Source organism: Salmo salar, chromosome 17 (assembly GCF_965601325.2).
Source record: "Salmo salar chromosome 17, fSalSal1, whole genome shotgun sequence".
Classification (NCBI taxonomy): Eukaryota; Metazoa; Chordata; class Actinopteri; order Salmoniformes; family Salmonidae; genus Salmo; species Salmo salar.
The window spans coordinates 60,438,247-60,463,489 of record NC_138307.1 but is presented as its reverse complement, the minus strand read 5'-3'; the positions used below and the strand labels follow the sequence as shown (position 1 = coordinate 60,463,489).

General features: G+C 44.3%; 1 protein-coding gene across 11 annotated transcripts in view; it reads right to left on the bottom strand.

Annotated features, from left to right (window-relative positions):
• The window catches only part of LOC106576312 (protein phosphatase 1 regulatory subunit 12A), a 67,757-nt gene that overhangs the window by 15,598 nt on the left and 26,916 nt on the right, over positions 1–25,243 (bottom strand). For 4 of the 11 annotated variants that reach the window (XM_082963982.1, XM_082963979.1, XM_082963983.1 and 1 more), the window contains exons 3-18: positions 20,016–20,134; positions 14,020–14,179; positions 13,188–13,332; positions 12,966–13,040; positions 12,623–12,714; positions 11,836–11,996; positions 11,082–11,218; positions 8,283–8,546; positions 7,107–7,198; positions 6,545–6,664; positions 5,833–5,985; positions 5,303–5,467; positions 4,937–5,098; positions 4,033–4,123; positions 3,228–3,410; positions 2,838–3,033 (exon numbers count right to left, since the gene is read on the bottom strand). In XM_082963982.1, the coding sequence (XP_082820108.1) occupies positions 2,838–3,033; positions 3,228–3,410; positions 4,033–4,123; positions 4,937–5,098; positions 5,303–5,467; positions 5,833–5,985; positions 6,545–6,664; positions 7,107–7,198; positions 8,283–8,546; positions 11,082–11,218; positions 11,836–11,996; positions 12,623–12,714; positions 12,966–13,040; positions 13,188–13,332; positions 14,020–14,179; positions 20,016–20,134 (2,315 nt within the window). The remainder of the gene's footprint in view (positions 1–2,837; positions 3,034–3,227; positions 3,411–4,032; positions 4,124–4,936; positions 5,099–5,302; positions 5,468–5,832; positions 5,986–6,544; positions 6,665–7,106; positions 7,199–8,282; positions 8,547–11,081; positions 11,219–11,835; positions 11,997–12,622; positions 12,715–12,965; positions 13,041–13,187; positions 13,333–14,019; positions 14,180–20,015; positions 20,135–25,243) is intronic. The other 7 variants (XM_082963980.1, XM_082963987.1, XM_082963985.1 and 4 more) reach the window with 5 other exon arrangements.

Genomic DNA, 25,243 nt, shown 5'->3' with positions numbered 1-25,243 from the left:
AAAATCAAAAAATGTCCAAACAATTGAATTAGCCACAGGTGGACTCCAAGTTGTAGTGACATCAAGGATGATCAAAGGAAATTGGATGCACATGAGCACAATTTGGAGCATCATAGCAAAGGGGTGTGAATACTTACATACACACACTGAACAGAAATCTAAACGCAACATGTAACGTGTTGGTCCCATGTTTCATGAGCTGAAATAAAAGACCAGAAATTTCCATATGCACACAAAGGTTCTCTAAAATGGTAACACATCTGTTAGTGAACATTTCTCCTTTTCCAATATAATCCAACCACCTGACAGGTGTGGCATATCAAGAAGCTGATTAAACAGCATGATAATCACACAGGTGCACCTTGTGCTAGGGACAATAAAAAGACAAATGTGTTTTGTCACGCAACACAATGCCACAGATTTCTTAAGTTTTGAAGGAGTGTGCAATTGGCATGCTGACTGTAGGAATTTCCAGCAGAGCTGTTACCAGTGAAATACATTTTAATCTCTCTACCATAAGCCACCTCCGTAATTTTAGAGAATTTGGCAGTATGTCCAACCGGCCTCACAAGCGCAGACCATGTGCAACCACACCAGCCCAGAACCTCCACATCCGGTTTCTTCACCTGCAGGATCGTCTGAGACCAGCCACCTGGATAGCTGATTAAACAGGAGTATTTGTCTGTCTATAATAAAGCCCTTTTGTGGGGAAAAACAAATTCTGATTGGCTGGGCCTGGCTCCCCAGTGGGTGGGCCTATGCCCTCGCATGGCTGCGCCGCTGCACAGTCATGTGAAATCCATAGATTAGGGGCTAATGAATTTATTTCATTTGACTGATTTCCTTATATGAACTGTAACTCAGTAAAATCATTCTAATTGTTGCGTTTACATTTTTGTTCAGTATAAATTAGATCTGTATTTCATCTTCACACATTTTTCCTAAAAACATGTTTTCACTGTCGTTATGGGATACTGTGTGTAGATGGGTGAGAATCTATTTAATCCATTTTGAATTCAGGCTGTAACAAAATGTAGAATAAGTTTCTGAAGGCACTGTATATCTAATAATGATACATACTCCAGCCATACCTCAAGATGGGAATACATTCTACATCAGTAGAACTCAAGCTTCTATTTTTCAATGAATAGGTCTGCTGTTGAAAGCAGGAGTATCTCAGTATAATATTTGTGCGTGCATGTGGGTCTACTCAGCCACAATCAATGCACTCCTGAAAGTGTGTCCAGTATGCTTACAGTTTGGTGAAGTAATCCTTCTAAATGCTAAATGACGTAAATGTAAATGAGTACATAGATTTATCATACTGATACACCAAATGGCAGCAACAAACTCAGCAAAAAAAGAAACGTCCCTTTTTCAGGAGCCTGTCTTTCAAAGAATTCGTAAATATCCAAATAACTTCACAGATCTTCAATGTAAAGGGTTTAATGAACCATAAACAATTAATGAACATGCACCTGTGGAACGGTCCTTAAGACACTAACAGCTTACAGATGGTAGGCAATTAAGATCACAGTTTTGAAAACTTAGGACACTGAAGAGGCCTTTCTACTGACTCTGAAAAGCACCAAAAGAAAGATGCCCAGGGTCCCTGCTGATCTGTGTGAAAGTGCCTTAGGCATGCTGCAAGGAGGCATGAGGACTGCAGATGTGGCCAGGGCAATAAATTGCAATGTCCGTACTGTGAGATGCCTAAGACAGCACTACAGGGAGACAGGACGGACAGCTGATTGTCCTCGCAGTGGAAGACCATGTGTTACACCTGCACAGGATCAGTACATCCGAACAACACACCCGCGGGACAGGTACAGGATGGCAACAACTGCGCAAATTATACCAGGAACGTACAATCCCTCCATCAGTTCTCAGACAGTCCGCAATAAGCTAAGAGAGGCTGGGCTGAGGGCTTGTAGGCCTGTTGTAAGGCAGGTCCTCACCAGACATCACCTATGGGCACAAACCCACCATCGCTGGACCAGACAGGACTGGCAAAAAGTGCTCTTCACTGACGAGTCGCGGTTTTGTCTCAGCAGGGGTAATGGTCGGATTCACGTTTATCATTGAAGGAATGAGCGTTACACTGAGGCCTGTACTCTGGAGCGGGATCGATTTGGAGGTGGAGGGTCCGTCATGGTCTGGGGCGGTGTGTCACAGCATCATCGGACTGAGCTTGTTGTCATTGGAGGCAATCTCAATGCTGTGCGTTACAGGGAAGATATCCTCCTCCCTCATGTGGTACCCTTCCTGCAGGCTAGTCCTGACATGACCCTCCAGCATGACAATGCCACCAGTCATACTGCTCGTTCTGTGTGTGATTTCCTGCAAGACAGGAATGTCAGTGTTCTGCCATAGCCAGCGAAGAGCCCAGATCTCAATCCCATTGAGCACGTCTGGGACCTGTTGGATCGGAGGGTGAGGTCTAGGGCCATTCCCCCCAGAAATGTCCAGGAACTTGCTGGTGCCTTGGTGGAAGTGTGGGGTAATCTCTCACAGCAAGAACTGGCAAATCTGGTGCAGTCCATGAGGAGCAGTACTAAATGCAGCTGGTGGCCACACCAGATACTGACTTACTTTTGATTTTGACCACCCCTTTGTTTAGGGACACATTATTCAATTTCTGTTAGTCACATGTCTGTGGAACTTGTTCAGTTTATGGCTCAGTTGTTGAATCTTATCTTCATACAAATATTTACATGTTAAGTTTGCTGAAAATAAGTTGACAGCAAGAGGACGTTTCTTTTTTGTGAGTTTATGAGGTTTAAGACAACCCATAGTATTTAGAGCTCTGAACCCGTAACTCTGCTTTCATGGCTGACCTTTCTCAGTGTCCCTGGAGGAGCGGCTGTAAGAGGAGGTGATGCCGGTCAGGCTGTTGGGCCTGTTGAGGGAGCTGGAGGTGATGCCGGTCAGGCTGTTGGGCCTGTTGAGGGAGCTGGAGGAAGTGGAGGACGGGGTGGAGGCCGTGCTCAGGGTGGTGGTCGAGGTGGCGGAGGGACGGTAACGCTGGTAAGTCTTGAGAGAGGAGAAAGAACAGGAAATCCAGAGTGGTTACAGTCTCCAGATCAAACAACCTGGGCTTGAGGAAAACTGCAACAACAAAAAAATCTCAAAAGCGATTGTCAGTTTACACATCAACAGTAAACTCATATGTTGTATTTCCAGATGGATAATAGAGCATCGTAAATAACGAGGAAGCCATCACATACCTCTTCGAAGCTGCGGTACCTCGACCGGTAGTCATCCTCCTTGGTTTCACCAGTCTCCTTCTTCTCCTCCTGCTTCTCCTTGTCTTGTTTCTCCTTCTCTTCCTTCTCCTCGTCCCGGGTCCGTATGGGGCGGCTCCTGCCGATGGTCTTCTCTGCCTCTTGGAGGTCAGTCAGAGTCACACCCTGAGAGGAAATTGAGAGAATTTACTGAATCTGAGGAAAAGGGTTGCAGGAGCAATGTTTTTTATTTGGCCATTTTTATTTCCTCATGGAGGGGAAAAAACTACAAAATGGCATTAATCCTCATTTTGGAAGAGGAAAATGTACAACTAATTTCAGGCATTCACTTATTGCACTGTGAACATGATTTTGGTTATAAAAAGTGAACAATTTAACAAGGTATTTTAAGCTGAACCATATTTAGTTATTTCAGATAGTATTAGTGACGGCGTGTAAAAGGACCAGCCCAGTTTCCTACGGCTTGTAAACAATCTCATTAAAACTCGACACGCTTAGGAATGTTTGCCAATTTACACAATGTTTATGTTTCCACAAAAACTGGCAACTTGATTTTTTTTTTAACAACAATCAGTTCAGCGATATTACCCCAAGCCACATTAAGACAGAATACTTGATAACACATACATAACTTTTTTTAAATGACTCACAGTAGAGAAATGGACTAACCAACCACTACAAAGTCCAATAAGAAGTGACTCAGTTGAAACTGTTTTTATCAACAAGTATCTCGTTGGCCATTAAGGCCCAGTTCAGAAGCAGAGTTAGGACAGACGTCTTTACTAACCTGGGTAGACCGTCTGGACTGTCTAGCCTGTCTGGAGCGGGCTTTCCTCTGGGACTCCGACTCTTCATCCCGGACAGGCGTGAGGTACGATCTGCAACACAAACAAGAACAAGCGTGAGGTACGACCTTGAACAAAAACAAGCTAAAGGATGAAGATGATCGACATGGTAGTTATGAGATTAGGCTCTTTACTTGAACAGTTGTCAACAACAATCTAAAATGCCAAATCTAACATCCAAGTGTTTTTTCTGCTCACCATTTAATCAACCATATTTTTATTGTACTATCAAGCTATGGAGATATTTAATCTCCGTTCACCTTTTATTTAGCATTAGTCTCAAAATATTGCAAATATTGAGACAGATAATTGTAATGTTTTCTTTGAAGAGGGAATGTGTTCCTTCATCCCATACAAAAATATAAACTCAATCACTTGTGAGCCTTGGCTAGGCCTTGAGAAACCCATCTTCCTTATAAGGAGAACTTTCTGAAGCAGTCAGGGTTCTAGAACCTTCCCACAACAGGTGGCTTATTTCAGCAGCAGTGACTTCACAGGAAGACATGCTCTTAACCCCATTCATTTTAACAGACTCCCGCTCCTCCTCCAGTGTGTACACACTGTAGGAGATCACACCCAATTCTCAAATAGAGGCAATGCAATCTCAAACAGCACAGGATCTTGCTAGCTTCAAGATATTCCGCTTTCTGAGAGACGGCAGTTATTACATTGTTTCTAGTTGTATAAACAAGAGAAGAAACATGAGCTTTGTGTAAAATAATAGACAAGGTGTGTATCAGTGACATCCGTGTTTTTCCCCTGTGGGTGCACGTGTGGGCACCCATGTGTGTTTCCATGTTTGCATTTCAGAGTGTGTGCGTGTGTGTAGACGGGGGGTGCGCGTACGTGCGCATGTCGGACCTGCGTCTCTCCCTGCCGTCAGAGCCAATGATAGTGCCAGTAGTGGACGTGGTGGTGGTGGTAGAACCAGTGTTAATCGTAGGGATGACTGCAGCAGACTCCTTCTCCCGCTCCTTTTCCCTCTCCGCACTCTCCTCTGCCCAGTACCTGATCCACACAATTGTACACAGGACTTCAAAATATGACTAACATTTTTAGGGTTCTCCTAGGATTTTTTAACACCTGAAACATCTAGATTTTAAAAGACGGCCTTATGATAATAAAATAAAATGTACTTATTTTACATAGTGGTGCAGTGCCCCTCTTACATTCTTTGGGGAAATCCCTGAGTGTGTGTGTGTGTGTGTGTACCTGCTGGTGAGGCTGGAGGATCCGGTGCGGGTGGAGGAACCCAGGCTGGAGAGCAGACTGCGGTCACGGTGGCCGGTGGGCGAGGTAACAGACGAGGTGGTGGTGGTGCTAGTGGAGGAAGAGGTGGTCGAACCCAGGTCTTCGTGCCTCCTGCCAAAGGAACCACTGTGGATACCAGTGGAACAACAGTCAGATAAGAAATGAGAGAACAGGAAAGAGGGAAGGAGAGTGAAAGATCAGCTGGACAGGAGAGGACCCATTACCCATACAAGGAATGACACGTTATGAAAACTAGGCGATCAAAAACAGTCAACACTGTGGCCTTTGAAGATGAATTCCTCTCCCATTAGCCGTTACCCAGTATTCCAAAATGGGGTTTCTCTCTCTTCAGTTGATGGGAGGGTCAAGAGAACACCAGTCAAAGACGCATGAAACTACACAACACTTATGCAGCCGAGACCGACAGACAGGTGACTGACAGACAGTGGAGGTGGACAGAGGTTGTTGTTCAGTGGGGGCTGGTGGTATACCTGCGGTAAATGCTGTAAGACTGGTAGTGGGAGGCGGGTGACTGCCAGGGTTTAGTGTTACAGGTGATAGGGTCCAAGCTGGAGGCAGACGAGGACTTGGCTGGCACGTCCCGCGTGCTGCCGCTCCGCCCTAGCGTTAGCGTGTGGGACGTGCTGGCAGTGTGTGAGGGTGGGGGGGGGGGTGGGAGATAGGCATGTTAGCAAGGGGGCGCACACCACACACATTTACATAACATACATATAACATGTATAAAAACTAATCTCTGATACGCTTGGTCCATGTCTCGGTTTCTTGAGCCGTAGTGATGGATTCTGGGTAATGTAGTTTTGGAACCTTGGCAGATTGTAATGTAGAACCTGGTGTGTAGTATAGAGAAACTAAAGGCACAGAAACCCGACAGGACTAGTACAGTCATGCAGGAGACTGTGGCGCTTGACAGAGGCGTTGGACTGACTTGCATGAATTTTCTCAGTAGATGTTTGCATGTTAAGCATGTACGTGCACTTTTGTCAAATGACAGTACGAAATCAAATCGACATGAGGAATGAACAAAACTACTAAGAGTCAACTAAAGTGGAACTGGAAATCTCCACGACCTTGTTAGTAAGTCCAGAACTAGTACTGAATGAATGGAAGATGGTGCACTGATCTGGTGTAGTGAGGCGGTCAGGTTGAGGAATGAGGGGTAGCATATAGTGAAGCGTGGCTAACCTGCGCTGATAGCTGGGTGTTGTTCGGGTGGTGGAAGCACTTCCTTCACTGTTCTTCAGCTCATCGTCCCAGCGTCTCCTGGTGTAGGAGCCGCTACGTACCAGACTAGCAGCAGAGTCCCTGGGATTGGAACCACACACTACAATAGCACCCAGGGCTCCACAATATACTGGCAAGGACCCGCAGCCTTGTGCTACAAGTCAATACTGGATAAATCCTAAAATGTGCCTAAAATGTAAAATCAGTAATGACTAACAAAGTATCAATGACTGATATTTGTAACATTATATTCTAGATATTGCCAATATGATTGATGCTGGCCAAATGTGAACATTGAGAATATAATTTCTCTAACTATTTTCAGCACTTCATAGAAATATGTATGAGGCCACTTTTTAAATCTATAGATTTTTCATTGTAAACTGAAGTACTCGGATGCAGCAGAGCGGTTACATCAAGACAACATGCAGTGCTGCTTTGGGCCTGTAACACAGCAGTGAACAGCAGGTGGTGCTCCTGTCAATGCACTTTTCCCTTCAGAGGGACCACGCTGGCACTTCACCTGTTCTCCTTCTCGTCAATGTCTGATGTGCTGGCCAGCCTCCTGGGGATGGTGGGGGCAACGTAGGCAAGTCTGGTTCCTTTGTCTTTTTCCTGCACATGAAACATTGGAGCCATTTGCTTGAGCACCTAAACAAACACATGCTACATCTACTAACATTCTTCATACATTGTCCCCCAGCCAACAAACCTGTCTCAATCGACGGTGGATTTCAACTTCAATCTAGCAATGCAACTTATCAAAACAGTATGGAATGGTGAACCATCAACTTCATATGAATGATGACATCCGTTTCAAATGGTGCTATATGTCCAAGCAGCTGGACATAAAAGCATATAAAATACACACACTACCGTTTAAAAGTTTGAGGTCACTTAGAAATGTCCTTGTTTTTGAAAGACAAGCACATTTTTTGACCATTAAAATAACATATTGATCAAAAATAAAGTGAAGACATTGTTTATGTTGTAAATTACTATTGTAGCTGGAAACAGATTTTTTATGGAATATCTACATAGGCGTACAGAGGCCCATTATCAGCAACCGTGACTCCTGTGTTCCAATGGCACGTTGTGTTACCCAATCCAAGTTTCATTTAAAAAAAAAGACTAATTGATCATTAGAAAATCCTTTTGTAATTATGTAACCACAGCTGAAAACTGTTGATCTGATTAAAGCAGCAATAAAACTGGCCTTTAGACTAGTTGAATATCTGGAGCATCAGCAATTGTGGGTTTGATTACAGGCTCAAAATGGCCAGAAACAAAGTACTTTCTTCTGAAACTCATCAGTCCATTCTTGTTCTGAGAAATGAAGGCTATTCCATGCAAGAAATTGCCAAGAAACTGAAGATCTGGTACAACGCTGTGTACTACTCCCTGTGTACTACTCCCACAGAACAGCACAAACTGGATTTAACCAGAATAGAAAGAGTGGGAGGCCCCGGTGCACAACTGAGCAAGAGGACAAGTACATTAGAGTGTCTAGTTTGAGATACAGACGCCTCACAAGTCCTCAACTGGCAGCTTCATTAAATAGTACACGCAAAGCACCAATCTCAACAGTGGAGAGGCGACTCCGGGATGCTGGCCTTCTAGGCAGAGTTGCAAAGTCCTATAGGGTCAGACAGGCACTGAGGCCTGGGGTCAGACAGTGTGGTGTTAGTTAGCTACTGACCTTCTCTTTGTCCTTGTTGTCCAGGGAGGAGGAGAGGCGGGGGCTGGAGGCCGAGCGCATCACCCCGGCCGTGTCCTTCTCCTTCTGGGCCTCCTTAGTGGCCGTGATCTCTGCCAGCGCCCCGTAGCTGCCGGTCTTCCTCAGGCCCAGGCGCCACGATGCCGGGGACTCGTCCGATTTCTTAGTCTTATCATCCTCCTGTTTATCTTTAGGGGAGACCTCTTTAGGAGAGACCTTACCAGCAGGGGACACCTGCTGGGCCACCTGGGGGAGAGCGAGGGGAGAGGGGTTAGTGGTTAGCCGTTAGCTTAGACACGTTAATAAAGGAGGTTTATTCAGAAAGCAGACGAAGGCAGCAGTCCGGGGTTTAGTTTTCTTGGGTGAAGAACACAGAGCAGTCCACAGAGGTTAAACAAGAGGTCAAAAAGCAAAGGAGTTTTGGTATGGAATGAATCTACTGTCTGATCTCTGGCAGCACTTGAGAACGTGTCATGGATTGACAACAAAATGCAGGGGATGTTTTGAGTAGAGGTGCATGTTCGAGGGGGAACCAAAGGTCTGGAGACATGCTTGAGACACCACAAGTGACTTGTTCCCCTAGAAATAATATAACCACGTCTAGGTCGACGGCTCCCTTGAAAAAGAGACCTTGGACTCAATGGGACTCCCTGCTAAAATAAAGGTAAAAGGAATAAACTCCGGTATTAGACTTTTGACTGAGGGACAGAGTACAAACTCCTTACTCTTAGCAGCAGTGGCAGGCCTAGAATCAGACACTAAAGAGACTAAACACTGTTTACTGAAACTCCAGTTAGTGCATGGATGGATGGGACTGGGTCAATGCAACCTGTTAGGGTTTAGAGGGCTATGTTAAGTCCTCACACAAGCCTTGGGCACACTGTTAAACTGCACACATAATGGCTAGAGAGACATCAAACAGACAATATTTAGAGCACATGAGCCACAGAGAACGCATTATAGGACTGTGTTTGAAGACGCATGCAGTAAATAAATGTTTTGGCAGGGAAGGGACTGTCACTAGGGGGGTTAGCAAGAATGTTGACTGGATGGGCTATAGGGGTCAGGTGATTAGGCAAGTTGTTGTTTGGTGCGAAGGCAACAAGGGCATGGTAACTAATAACTCTGGAACACACCAATGCCTCACCATGGGTTTTTTGGGCACAAGAGAAATGCCAGTTTTGCGCAAGCCTTGACGCCACAATGCAGGACAGCTTGGCTCCGCCACAGGCATGAGGGCAGTAATATAATCAGACTAAAGCCAACCAAGAGCCATGATGAGAGAGGGGCGGACAGAGAGAAAGAGAAACAGAAACAGAGTAGAGACAGAAGCAGCAGCAAAGATGGACAGTACCTTGCACAGAGAGACAAAGACATATTTTAAGGCCTGAACACACCACACAATGTTTACTGACAAGTGGGTCAATCGTTTCTATTGGTTGTGTGAGTGACAGCTCTCGCAGGACACGAGAGGCTTTTTTAAAAGACAAGACAATGCTAGTCTCAAAGCGGACATTGTTAATTGTTTTGATCACTCTCGTTAGACAGAGGACATTGTTGTGGGTGTGCTAGGCATTAAAGTAGGAGGGGAATAAGAGCATTTCTACAAGAGAGATAACAGGAAATATGGATAACTGGGATAGTGATGGGTATATTTCATAGTCTGGACTTCAGCTTGAATGCCGAGTCCTCTAACAAAATGCAATCAGATGGAGGATGCATCCAATGGGAGAAATTTCCATAACTTCAACTTAAAGGGAAAATGTGACCATTTAAAAATATTGGACTTCAAAGTGAAGTAAATGTTTGTAGCTTAACAGGTTATTTTTCTTCTAGTTTAATGATACAGTGCCAGTGGTGTTGAAGGAAAGAGAGTACATTTATAGTAAGAGTAGTTTGTAGTATCATGTGGCGTAAGTCCACCGCCTCAGTTCTTATGAGGGAATAAAGAAGTGCCCTCTGAAGAGTGTAACAGGCCTACACTTAAAGACACAGTATATGGACTGAGGTCAGCGAGTACGTTCAGTCAGCTGCAACGCCACATCTGCACTGCAGAGGGCAGCAGACAAAGGGAAACTGTGGGGACATTTTTGAATGATAAATTCCCATCCTCATTGTGTCTCGTAATAATCAACACTGCTAAAATATCTGCCTGATGGCCTTACCTGTGTCCTTCCAGGGGTCAACAGTGTACCGCTAACAACGTCGAGCAATGACTACCCATCCCCATGTACAACCACCGCCATGTTTGTTGAAGACCAGAGGTCCTGTTCTTCAACTAATCGTAACTCTCGCACCCTGGGCCTCTGTGACGCAGGCGACGACAACAAGACCTACCCAAGTGTTGTACTGTTCATGTGATGGTGTCAAATCCCACGTAACCCCCTTTATGTAAACCCTGTGTAACTTGAGCCAAGCGTGAAGCGTGGGTTTGTGTTAAAGCGTTAACTAAATAGACATTGAATTATATCGATCTGTATACCGGTGAGGTGTCCAGATGTCTCATCTCAGGGCCTCGCGTGAAAGCTGCATTCATAAACTGAGCTCAGGCGTCGCTATGTGTCCCAGATGACAGGTTACATCCTAACGCATCAGCGGTTAAACCTTCCTTTTAGGTTCTATAACTAACAAACTTCTGGGACACGGAACCACTTGGTCAGTCATATGACTGTAGAAAGAGTTCTTCAGTTGTGGGAGCTGTAAAGGCGTGATAAACTCTCTGCAGAAGAGGCTGACGAGGACAAGTGGAGGACTGCAGTGGACCTATCCACCAGGCCGTACCTTCTTGACAGGCGAGGTGAGAGTCACCTGGTTAGTGGGGCTGGTTGGGGAGGTGGAGGACACCGTAACGCTGGTCGGCGCTGGCACCACAGTAGTGCCGTTACTGTTGCTCACAGGGACAGGCGTCTTGCTCTTGTCTGGAGGGGAGGAATAGAGGTGCCAGTATGAGTTACTGATGCATAAAGATGGGTCTATACTTCATCTAACTAACTGTCTGTAGACCATTAAAATGCGACAAGTGTCGTAGGCAAAAACATATTTTTTTAAATAATACTCAGGTAGAGTGTCTGCAGACCGTCGTTGCAACTGTTGTTTGTAAGATATGGTCTGATTAGCATGCCCGCTAGCTACAGCGCTAGCACCAAACCCCTCTTCAGAAATGTGTTGTAGTACCAAAATAATTTTTAAACAGATGGGTTTGTTGCCGTTAAAATAGAACAGGTATGCTTTTTGGACCATATTTTGCTTATGTCATGCAGACCGTCGTTTTTGTGTTTATACTTTTCATAAAGATAACGACAATAGGGGATGTCATAACCAACAATGTTCATGATGTCGTTGCAACAAGTGTATAAAGACACCATTCAAAAGAGTACATTACAACATTTACAAATCAGTTCGACTAATGTAGACAGGGTGTAAAGTCTTCAGACTTGAACTCTAGACTAATGGCGTAGATTGAAATCAGGTCAAGGTTTAGAAACACCCTGCCTGCCATTGAGGTTATTGTACCATTACAGTAGGTAGAACGTACCGGCTTCAGTCTCAGACTCTGAGTCTTCCTCCTCTTCCTCCTCGCTGGAGCAGCTGGACTCCTGGTCCTTCTTGCCCTCCTCTTCCTCGTCCACCTTCTCCGGTTCCAGGGTCTCGATGCGCAGGGCGGGCTTCTCGGGCTCCAGGAGGAGGGTCTCTTTGCTGGAACACACAGAATGTTCGGTACTTTCAGTCTGCATGGATTCATTATAATCAGACTATAAAGACATGTGTGCACCATTTCAGAGTAACACCCATAAACCTCCATATTTTCAGGGTACCTCAATGACTTGGAGCTACTTTCAATGTACTGAAAGCATGGAATTTCAAACAGGCACTTTAACAATGATTTTCCCCGTGGCCTAGACCTCAAATCAAATTGTATTAGTCACATGCGCCGAATACAACAGGTAGACCTTACAGAGAAATGCTTACTTACAAACCTCTAAACAACAAAGCAGCTTAAAAAATACAAAAAAGAAATAAAAGGAACAAGTAATTAGAGAGCAGCAGTAAAATAGCAATAGTGAGACTATATACAGGGGGTACCGGTACAGAGTCAATGTGCGGAAACACCGGTTAGTCAAGGTAATTAAGGTAATATGTTCATGTAGGTAGAGTCATTCAAGTGACTATGCATAGATAACAGAGTAGCAGCGGCGTAAAAGATGGGGTGGGCGTTCTACCCTGGGGTTAATGCATAAAAGATTGACAATCCATTATATGACTGTATTTCCCTGAGTGACTACCTAATGTCACCCCATTTCCCCCCCAATCAGGATATTTACCTCTTAATGGATTTTAGATTTTGATTGTTGTCCCCAGTGGTCGTCGTTTCTATCAAGGGAGACTTCTTAACATCCTTCTTTTCACTATTGAGCTGCAATGGGAGAATGTTTTTTTTAAATGATTGACGGAAGTTAGGGTACTAACACCATAACTTCAAACTTTCAGTGGTAAAATGTTTTAATAATTGTCAGATTTGATCAAGGGCTTCTGCTATGCTTACACCTGCAAGGCATATACCAGTGAGTCGCAGTTTCACTTTTGAAAGCTATAATAACAGGTTATGCAGTTCATCCAGGCTCAAATGAAAGCTCTTATGTAAGCATTAGCCACACACTGGCTTACCAGATTCTGCTTCTTCTGTAATTCCTCTAAGTAGCCAAGGACATCTTCATCTGCAACATCAAAAGATGTCTGACCCTGAGGAGGAAACACACAATTCTCAGAACTAGTGTTACGAGAAAAGCACATATGTGCAGTACATTACGTAACAGTACATAGTCCATATTCAACTGAACCTTAGAGGGTATGGATAGAGGATGGAGATGCCTTAGAAGTACTACTCACCACTTTATTGATAAGGTCCATGTCACACAGGTTCTCAACCAGTATCTTGCAGGCCTCCTCTTTGCCCCAATGTGAAGCGGCGTGGAGCGGGGTCCAGCCGTCAAAGTCTTTAATATTTACATCATACCCTGCTTGGATTAAAAGCCTGGGGGGCGCAGAGGGGGGGGGGGGAAACAAAAATAGTATTTGAGATTTAGCTAATCTTGTTTTCTTGGATTTGGTGCTGAAACCTAATCTTATCAGTCGTTGCCAGTGTCCAGGCTTTTGCTACTGCGGCAGCATTATGGCTGTATTTCGTATTAGTTACGCAAAAACAGAACCCAAAGACAAATAAACGAAAAGGTATTCTATCAACTATTTGCATAAGCGCAAATACATTTGTGCAAAGGTTTAAGACCCATATTTCAGTGAATAAATGTCTTGCATGACAGGAAAAATGACCTCCGAGTGACCTCTGAGTATCTGGTACTCAACATGGTAGATGTTAGTGTTAGCCAACTATGGCAGTGGAGTGTGTGTGGGAGACTTTGTTGGCTGCATTCCCAGGAGCAGATGGACAGGGTGCTGCAGTCCCTCCCTTAGGCAGTCTGTCTGTACTGACAGGCCAGAGCTGGAGATGGGCTCTTGATAACCATTGAAGAAGTAAAATCCCACAAGGGACATGACTATAAGCAGCATCCACCTAAGAACAACAAATACCTAACGACAACATGTAAGTGGAAATATCTTTTAAATCCGCGTTAATAAAGGCGATAAGTCTAGAATAAAAAGGAATCCAAAGATGGGCTACAGCTTGTTAGAGGTAAAGGCGAGGTAAGGCATCTGGACTTACTTTAAAACCTCAGCGTATCCCTTGGCGGCGGCGACGTGGAGTGCGGTCCCCCCGGACTTGGCGTGTCGGACGTCGTTGATGGTTCCGCTGTTGAGCCACTGCCGGGCGTCCCTCAGCATGATCCGCTCCTCCTCCTTCCTGGCCGCCTCGATGTCCACGCCTGGTGGGGGCGGAGTGTAACGGTGACCACTGTTAGTCTGGCCTCGGTGGATTAACGGCTACTTAAAAGAGAGGCCGTCCCTATAAACACTGGAGATTATCTAGGCTACAAAGAGCAGTAGAAGGCAGAAACTGTCAGGGAATAATGCTGCCTGTCTGGCATTCAACCCCAGGGAACTAACACAATATTACAGAAATGATTCAAAGACATGAAAATGGAACCCTGAAATTAGCTGAAACTGGACACACCACATACACATGCTTGGCACACATGGCCTTAAGTGAATGAGTTGAATGCTCACACTCAAAGGGGAACTACAGTCCAGAGTTTAATTTGAAACTAACAATGGATGAAAAGTCAAAATGCGGCTGAAAGCCTTTACACAGCAGAAATCTGACCTGGAATGTTACACAACAGTCTAAATTTCCCTACGGTTTACAGTGTTGTAAGCGAGCTATGGACATTTGACATACTTTGTATGGTGAGATGTCAAAATTCAAGCCATTCAAGGCATGTAGTTGAAGCAAATAATCCACTTGTGGTTGTGCAAAGTGAGTGGGAGCAAAGCTAGCACTCTTTTCCATTGACTAGAGGCCTCTGACAAATTGCTTATTTCAATGTTATCACTGCTCTGGGACAGAGCAAACAGTAAGTTTTCCATGTGGGTTAGTATGTCTAAGGTATAGGCCGGCACTATACAGGCTGTTGCAGGAACGGGCGTGTATTGTCTTGCCGACACTCGACTGGAACGCGAGACGGCTGAAATTTGGAGCGACTGGTAAAGGTGTGTGACTACTCAGCTGTGAGTTGATTGTGCTCAACTACATAAACAATGAGCATACGTGCTCTGGGGTGGAAGCCAACAAACACTTCAGCTGATCCTATAGGTTTTGGGTTCCTCGTATGATGCACCATCATCCCTCATTGGTCAGCTCTTGCAAAAAAGGCTGGACTTTCTTTTTCTATCCATTCATGAAGTTAAATTTATTTTTCCATTCATGAAAAGGTCAAGGAAAGTCAAGCAGCATTCAAAAATAAACAAGATTGACAAAGATCGAATATCATAAGGTACAGGAATAATTTGATTTTATTCAGAAATAGATCAACATTAGTTAAAATCAGCTCTGGTTAACACTACCTGTCATTGTTGATGAGATTAGCGAGCTGAAGCGTGACTAATTAAAAGGACAAAAGAAGATTCCAACTGTCTGACAGTGTGTTAGGCTGGATGGACAGGGAGCAGTTAACTCCAGCAAGAAATTCTGGCCTGGCGCCAGCGGAGGAGAACAAGGGACGATGGGACGTAGATCTGTCAGCTAGAGGACCTGGGCAAAAATTCCTGCACAAATTCACTGACAGAGCGCCGCTTGTCTGCATGCTGCGTTTCAATCGTGGGAAGGAATTAAGACGACTCAGAAGTTCTGAAATTGACTCCTGGCTGCCCAAAAAAACACTCCTGCAGCACAGCTGCAGCTCACCACAGTCCATCTAGTTTGGTTTTACTTTCACATTGTGCAGTAAGAGTTAATGGTTGTGACAAAAATACATCTAGCTAATCTACAGGCCTTTGCATTGAGTTGTCCATCCCTTTCATCAACGACACCTTGGGTCACCATGATGTCTGGCTGCATGGAATAAACAAGCCCCATTTGAAAGGGGGATGGGTGTGGCTCTATGAGTCAAATCCCTGACTCACTGCACAAATGAATGGTCCAATGAAACAGAGATTTTCCAAATACAGAAGTGAATCAATGGGTTCAGGCTGGTCTTGGGGGGAGATGGCACCATGGCTGCAGTGTTGAGTAACGCATTGCCCTTTAGTCCAGTCCATGTGATGCCATTACAGTGTAATACACAATGCACTGCTGTCATAATGGATCTCAATTAGTCCTTTATTCTGCTGGGCTGCTGCGCATTCAGCCTGTGGAATGGGTGGACTGTGGTACAAATGGTGAGAGATGTCCACAACGCCACAGATGCATGTTTTACAAATGCACCAGCAAGGCAGGGGAACTCTATTAGTCAAGGCATTATCAACATTACTAGCCTTGCAGTAATTGGCCTGTATAAATGTTTATTGCAACTGCTACAATAGGGCCCATCGCTTACTAGAGAGCAGGGACATTTAAGGAGTAGCCTGTACTGGTTCTATAAAAAGGCAGGGAGACTAATAGATCCTAAGTAGGACTACAAAACAGCAGCCTGGTGGAGGAACTGGCACACATTCCAAGCTGCTTTTTCAAGAGAATATTGCACCTTCTACCGGGACCCTGAGAAAATAGAGAAAAGCCAGTAGACCAAAAAACTGACTGATTAAGTCCCCACCACACTCCCTCCCCCTCTCTCAAAGCTAGGCCTGCATATGGTCTGGTAAAGCCAAAATGGAAAATATCCCCCCCCCCAACAAAAAAACTAAAATTAAATTAAAATAAATTAAATAAAAAAAATCGACCATGGAACAAACATGTGAATCCTGAGGAAAGTCACCTGGACCTCTGAGGACGTGATAACACAGGACTAAATTCAGCTGAGGGAAAACCTGTTGACAAGCCAAAACTAAAATTACCCAAGACATTGAGCAGGGAAACTGAGTGGGGGGCACCAGAGACAGCCCTTAAGGCAGCTATGGAGGGAGTGGGGGGGCTGTAGAGGCAGCCCAGTCACCTGGCCGGTGTGGAGCTACTGTCTGGGAGACAGAGAGGGGATCTGAAGGTGGAGCCAGCCGCGGGGGAACAGTGGTGGCTCCTTAATGGGTTTAACCCCATGACTAAGAAGGTACCTTTCGAGAGGAGACCATGCGACGGGAGGTGGTTTGATGTCGGTCATATGACTGATGGTAAATGCAGTGGTGTGCAACACTGTGGTGCTGCAGGCAGGGGTTTGTGTGTCTGTCAATAAGGGATCTTGGGAGCTGGCGTAGTGACGTCCCGCTCCAAAGCCGCAGACTGCGTATCCATCAAGCCCAGCAAACGAAGGCTGAAAGCTGCAGTCGGCTGTGAGACGCGCAGGGTTCCCATGGGATAAGCCGCCGCCTCCGTTATATAATACTCTTAAGTAGCGTAGCATGCTAACAAAACAGGAGGAGAGGTCATAACTGCTGAATGAATCCTGCACATTCAGCCCTTATGACTTGGAGTGTTAAAAGGGATAGGGCTCTGACCACCTCAGCCAAGCCCTGCTCCAGGTCCCTCCACCTCATACCCAGACATGGTTCATGTTACTAGGGCTAGGCTGGTTCTACTTAAGGCTGGGCTGTATAGCGTATTTTACAATATACCATTACTGCTGCACGGACCGGTTTGTACTTTACCTTCTGTAAGGGTATTTGAATGTTTGGTTTGTTAAATGTGACATGCCGTGTGTAACGTCCATTTTTAGAGTTTACATGCTACTTGAGTCATCCCTCGCCACTCTCTCCATGCCACTTTCCACACAGACCTAGCACAGCCCACTGTCACTCAAGGAGGGCTTTGTTGTTGCTTGACCACGAGACACATAGCCAGAGTGAATTTACGAACACGCCCCATCTACTCCGATTTCAGAGCACTCGTCTGAGTGTGCCAAAGCGCAGAATAACTGATGAATTTACGAACGCTCAACACCTGTTGAATATGGCCGGTGTCAGTAAACACCGGCAAAAATATTAAATAGTTGCCAGCAGCACAGTTACAGTCACCAACACTCTGGATAACATGAAAACAGCTTAACCAGCTCTGCTAGGGCAAGTAAAAGGGTGAGTGAGGTGTTCTCTCATTTATGTCTGGAATAGCAAGCTAGTTCATTTTAGCCAGTTAGCTTGGGAGCTTGACTGCCGTTGTGAGGTCAGAACGCTCCGAGTACGAAAACAATCTGAATTTACAAATGGAAAAATCTGACAATTTTCGAACACCCGGAGCGCTCTCTAGCACTCGAGTGAATTTTACAAACACACCCTTAATCCAGTCTGCATGGTCAATGCCACAATGTTGATAACGATGTTTCTACTTTGCTTCTTAATAAGCGTTCAATAATTATATTAGTTTGTGTTTCTTACATCTGCAAACAGCTAGTTTGTCTTCTCTTAGCACGTTTTGGCTAAATCATGTTTGCCGCTAATGCTAATCACTAGTTAGCTAGCTAATAAATGTACTGAGTCAGAGCAAACGTAGCTAGTTAATACAGCCGGATACCAGTGCAGGCCTAAATCAGCATGTTTGTGCAACAGTATCATATAAATCAGAGGTATAGGCAAAGTGTGAATGTTGACTACATGAAGAAACATTTAATGTAGCCAAAGATTATAGGGTCCCTTAGGAAACACAGACCATCACTTTGGTTCCTACCGTGTCAACTCCGCCCTGGAATTTTCATACGTTGTCATGTCAAACACTTCAAAATGCCCACTATTATTTATATTCTAACTATAGAATTAGAATAAATATTATATTTCCATGATTCCAACAGTTTATCAATTGTTTTGATCTAAATCATAAGTCAAATCGCAATTGCAACATTTGGTTAAAAATAAGCCCTAGTTTTTTTTGCCTATATCGTGCAGCCCTACGTGGCAGTGTGGACATTCTCAAATGAGTGCAGGAAATGCAGAGGGAAAATGTTTTTTAGGTTGAAGTTGAATTGAACAGTAGAAAACAGAATGGATTCATTGAAATCACTTAGAATGTATTTGTTGCCACTGTAGGGTCACTCACTACTCAAAGCAAATGTAGAGCTATAATTATTCAAAAACATAACATACTGTCAAAAACAATATCGGCGAGCCCTAGTTCTACTCCTTACGGGAGGAGCAACCTAAGCAGAGAAGGGTGCAAACAGAGGGGGTGGGCCTGCTGTCTGACAAGCTGCTACCTAACTTCTTATTATGGCTGGTGGCTAGCATGGCTAACAACGTAAACAGCGCAAAGGTGTCGAGCCACACTTAGTGGATTTGAGGAGAGGTGCATTTGGAATGGCTACAAGGTGAAGGGAGAGCGCCATAATCTTCCGACAACGCAGCGGCATCATGAGCAGAGGAGTGGTTTGTCCCCGGGGCCATTAGCATGTCTGAACAAGGCCTCCCACCAGAGTTGGGGGGGGGGGGGGGGGGGGGTACATTTCATCATCTCAAGAACACAGAGGGCCAAAAATAGAAAAAGCCTTCCATCCAGTTTAGAATCACAAAGAGAAACCCAGAGTTTAAGTGGATCGCATTAATCTCCATTATGTAACTTCTCCACCGAGGCAAAGCGTCGCAGCCGCCGGGACTGGGTCTCACTTGATTTCATAAATGCTTTATGACACGGTACACTCATGACATACCTGGACTTCATGTACGTAAGCATGGTATTGGGTGAAGTAGTAAAGGGGGCATTAGACTAGACCAGTGAGGTGTTGGCCATGGAGGCTGTAGTGCTATTGAACCAGGCTGAGTGCACGCCACTGGAGGCCTGCAAAGACCTGCTTCATGATATGACCAGAGGCCACAGCGGCCTAGATGCATGTACCACGATCCATTGCCCGCACACACACACACCTCTCATCCCTTAACCGTCTATTTGGAAAGTCAGTGCATAACGGCCTGGTATGGAGCAAACACAGAATGATGCTAGCAAAGTAGCAGCACTCGTTTGTCATTAAAAAGTTATCTAATTTTAAAACTTAATGAAAAACATTTCCATTATGTCGTTTTAGGCCCTTCCCTTCCAATTACATAGATGTAAAAAGTCCCATTAATTATGTGCTTGGTGGACAATGTTTGACCGGCAATGGTTCAACTGAAAGCAGAAGTGAAAGAGTTGTTGTTGACTAGCAGGTCAGTGTGGGGCAGACCGAGTGAGTCAGTGCTGCGGTCCGTCTGTACCTTGTCGGTTGATCTCATTCTTCAGGAGCTCCTCCATGGCCTCCTCCTCAGCGATGTCCAGTGGTGTCTCCCCCTCACTGTTCACCACCCCCACGCTGGCTCCCTGGCCAATCAGATACCTGCACAAACACACACACACACACTTACTTAGGACAGGTAAGTAGTAGTCCAAGTCGTATTAGTAAATTCATTCTTCACTGCATCAATACGGATGGATCAAGTCTCTTATTTAACCCAGGTGAATACAGGTTCAAGAAAAATGCCTAGGAAATCATGTCTATATCATTCTATGTATTAGGCCTATATAAGCTACTACTGTAGGCCTATGAAAGGTTTGAAGACAAAAATGGGCCAAATTCTAGCAAGACACATTTACGAGGATTGGAAAATAGATGCATTTACCAATTACCATAACTCTGTCAATAATTTGTTCTTCACCTGCAGGGAAACAGTCGACTGAATATATTATGAAAACCTGTACGTCATAACAAGGGATTCCGTTACGCAAAATGTGACAACAGACATTTCACCGGCAGCATTTCAACATTTACCCGACGGTGCTCAAAATGACAGAAATCACATTTAGATTATGGTAAATCATATTAACAGAACATACAAGTCGAGGATCAACAATGTGTGGTCTTTCTTACCAAATTCTGAGTCGCACTTTGAATAATCGTCCACATTTTCTTTCTCAGCCAACACGAGTAACGAACAGCAAAATCACTAGCCTTTGTCAATTTACTAACCCCCATAGTAGAAAAAGGTGAACTATTCTATTGGGCAACTTGTAGAAAAATAAATAGCTTATTCCAAAACAGACAGTGGGACAATTGTAGGATGATAGCTCACACATTCATATAACCAGTAGGTCTAGGCTACAAAAAAAAAAAAAACACGTTAAAAAGCAATGAGTGATGCGACGAAGTTTAGCTTAAATTTTGATAAACTATTATTTCTTCACATTATAAGTGCAGTAACACGCACAACGCATTAGGCTATGAGCAATTGTTCGTTCCATAATACAAAAAAATACACCATTGTCAAAAGCGCACCGCACATGCTAGCGGTTTAACGTGAATAGGGCTGTCCGACAAAAAAAACTAAACAAATTGCCGTCAGAGTCTGTTCTTTCAACCAATTGATAGGCCGAAATGTTAAGTCCATTTCTCCATATAGACATCCTATGTGTTTTAATAAAATCAACTATATGCACTGATCTTGTCTGATGTGTTAAGCTTGATTAAATAAGACAAATGAGGGTGTCGGACAGCAATTGATTTGATTGTGACGGGCATGGCTAGTCCTCCCTGCTGCAGCGACCACCACAGAACAGTGTGTATCGTGCTGTAACCATATACAATTTCAGTAGCACGTCTTAGTCTGATGACTGTGCCATCCAAGGCCTCCTCAATGGACCAGTCCCCTCAGACAGGCGTGAATCAGACAGTTGTCGTGTACACCATGGTGATTATTATTAGCTACTGCTCGACTAAAATAAATCGCAGTCAACCAAATGGGGTCAGCCCTAAATGTGACAGATGAAAATATCTGTTAGACATTTAGAAGGGAGATTTAATATGCAACAACTAGCATGGGTTGCTAATATGACTAGGACTGTGCCTTTGGCTACTGGACAATGAAAGGAAGTTCATAAAATAATTGCCTCCACGGAGGGATATGGTCTGATTTTGGCTAAGCTACTTTGTAGTAAAACGTTCAGGTTTCAAACAATTAAGCATATGTTCTCAAATTGCATACTGCCTCCAGATCATTGCAAAGTGATGCGATATGCATTTGCTGTTTGAGATGCTGTAGCAGAAGATCTTGCGCTGTCTGACAGATTTTCCATCAATGAATAGGCAAAAAATTCATTATTTCGCAATGGGATTTTCTTCGCCAGGACAATTGGCCGCCGCCAATTTTATTCATTCATCGGCTATTTCATTTATTTACTTGCATTTTAAAATCATCCGAAAGCCAGCTTTTACCAGCTAATGGAAACCCTGGTCACAACCCACTGGTAGCAGAAATCCCAGACCTTGGGAAAGGCACATATCCCTCCACTGACCTAACCACCCGAGGAGTTTCACACTACCTCTCCACCCTATGGGTTTCATGCTGTATCCCTCCACTGACCTAACCACCTGCGGGGGAATGGTGTAATTTTAGAGCGCAATTAGGGGCGTTTTCTGATAGAGTTTCTTGAAATGAAGTTAAGCACATTGACGCTGGGGCTGTAGTGGAGCAGGTTGAGAGCTTCAAGTTCCTTGGTGTCCACATCCCCAACAAACAATCATGGTCCAAACACACCTGAAAAGATTTGGCATGGGTCCCCAGATCATCCTGACTGGTTGCATCACCGCCTAGTATGGCAACTGCTCGGCATCTGACTGCAAGGCACTACAGAGGGTAGTGCGTATGGCCCCGTACATGACTGGGGCCAAGCTTCCTGCCATATATACTAGGCAGTCAGAGGAAGGCCCCAAAAAAACTTGTCAAAGATTCCAGTTACCCAAGTCATAGACTTCTCTCTGCTACCGCATGGCAAGTAGTACCGGAGCACCAAGTCTAGGTCCAAAAGGCTCCTTAACAGCTTCTACACCCAAGGCATAAGGCTGCTGAGCAATTAATCAAACGGCCACCTGGACAATTTACATAGACACCCCCCCTTTGTTTTTACACTGCTGCTACTCGCCGTTTATTATCTATGCAGTCACTTTACACCTACAAGTGACCTCAACCTGTACCCCACACACACACACACACACACACTCGGTAACAGTACCCATGTAACTATTTCTTGAACTGCATTATTGGTTAAGGTAGTCTAAGTAAGCATTTCACGGTAAAGTCTACACCGGTTGTATTCAGCGCATGTGAAAAATAACATTTTATTTGGTTAACAACTGTACCATTGTCGCTAAGCCTAACCCTTTTCCTAACCTTAACAGTCTCCTAACCTGCCATGCTAATTCACCTAACCTGCCATCTAAACAAATCTGTGTCACGAAACCATCAGTTGCATAAGACCGGAGCTGACCAATGGCAGATTCCGGATATCAGGGAACACCCCAAATTGCAGTCTGTCATTACACCATATTCACCTGAGGGGTTTATTGTTGTATCCCTCCACTGACCTAACCACCTGAGGGGTTTACTGTTGTATCCCTCCACTGACCTAACCACCTGAGGGGGTTCATGCTGTCATTCTAGTACCCTGCCTCTAATCAGACAACTAGTTCACTGCATAATTAGCCTAGTGATTCACCCTTGTGGTCAACCACGCTCCAATTATCTTTTCTCATGGATTTCTCGCCCTGCGCTGGCTGATTCAAGAGGCTCTTGGAACAGCAGGAGATCTTGACTCCTGCTGCTACCAATTACAGCCGTGGAGAGCCGCAGACCCTTCTCATTAGAACACACCACTTGAAACCGGTGCATTCCGGTAACTTCCCTCGTAATGGCGATTCAGCGACCGCCGTTACATTTTAGAGTTCCACATCGTCTTTGAATTCACTTTCGCCCCATTTTAGCTGGGTTTTACAAGGTGTGGTTGGGCCTTGTGGTTAGGAGTTCACCCTGCCATCTACTGCCGAGCGATTTGTGCTTTGATAAAATAAAATCAAGTTTTCGATTTTGAACGATTTTTTTTGCAATTAAATGCACCGTGGGTTGAATGCTGTAACACAGAATAAAACCATTAATAAAAGTCGCAAGATGGTGACTGCACAATACTACTTATTAGGGCTGGGAGATATAGTAAAAACAGCATATCATGAGATACAGTACCAGTCAAATGTTTGGACACCTACTCAATTCCAGGGGTTCTTTATTTTTACATTGTAGGATAATAGTGAAGACTTCAAACTATGAAATAACATATGTAATCATGTAATAACCAACAACCAAAAAAATGGTTAAACAAACCCTTTGCCTTGATAACAGCTTTGCACACTCTTGGCATTCTCTCAACAAGCTTCATGAGGTAGTCACCTGGAATGCATTTCAACTAACAGGTGTGCCATGTTAAAAGTACAGTTATGGAATTTCCAATCAGTTGTGTTGTGGCAAGGTAGGGGTGCTATACAGAAGGTATTTTACCACAGGGATAAGTCTAAATTATGGCAAGAACAGCTCAAATGAGCAAAGAAAAATGACAGTCCATCAGTTTAATCTCTATGGGATCGGTGACCCCCCCCCCCCCCCCCCCACGGGACGGTTGAGTTAATGTGATTAGCATGAGGTTGTAAGTAACAAGAACATTTCCCAGGACATAGACATCTGATATGGGCAGAAAGATTAACAATAAATTAAGCTAACTGCACTGTCCAATGTGCAGTAGCTATTACAGGGAAATAATAACATGCTATTGTTTGAGGAGAGTGCAGTTATGAACTTGAAAGTGTATCAATAAACCAATTAGGCACATTTGGGCAGACTTGATACATTAACAACAGAAATGCAATGGTTCATTGGATCAGTCTAAAACTTTGCAAACACTGCTGCCATCTAGTGGCCAAAATCTAAATTGTGCCCAAACTGGAATACATTGTGGCCTCTTACATTTCAAAGATGAAAAAAAAAGTCTTTGTATTATCTTTTACCAGAGCTAGTGTGTTATATTCTGATGCTTTAATTTCACATTTCCACAAGCGTCAAAGTGTTTCCTTTCAAATGGTATCAAGAATATGCCTATCCTTGCTTCAGGTCCTGAGCTACAGGCAGTTAGATTTGGGTATGTCATTTTAGGCAGGAAAAAGGAAAAATGAAAAAAAGTCCAATTGCTAAGACATGAAGGTCAGTCAATACGGAAAATATCAAGAACTTTGAAAGTCTTCAAGTGCAGTCGCAAAAACCATCAAGCGCTATGAAACTGGCTCTCATGAGGACCCCCACAGGAAAGGAAGACCCAGAGTAAGCTCTGCTGAAGAGGATAAGTTCATTAGAGTTACCAGCCTCAGAAATTGCAGCCCAAATAAATGCTCCACAACGTTCAAGTAAACAGACATCAACAGTTCAGAGGAGATTGCATGACTCAGGCTTTCATGGTCAAATTGCTGCACAGAAACCCCTACTAAAGGACACCAATGAGAAGAAAAGACTTGCTTGGGCCAAGAACACACAAGCAATGGACATTAGACCGGAGAAAATCTGTCCTTTGGTTTGGAGTCCAAATTTGAGATTTTTGGTTCCAACCGCCATGTCTTTGTGAGACGCAGAGTAGG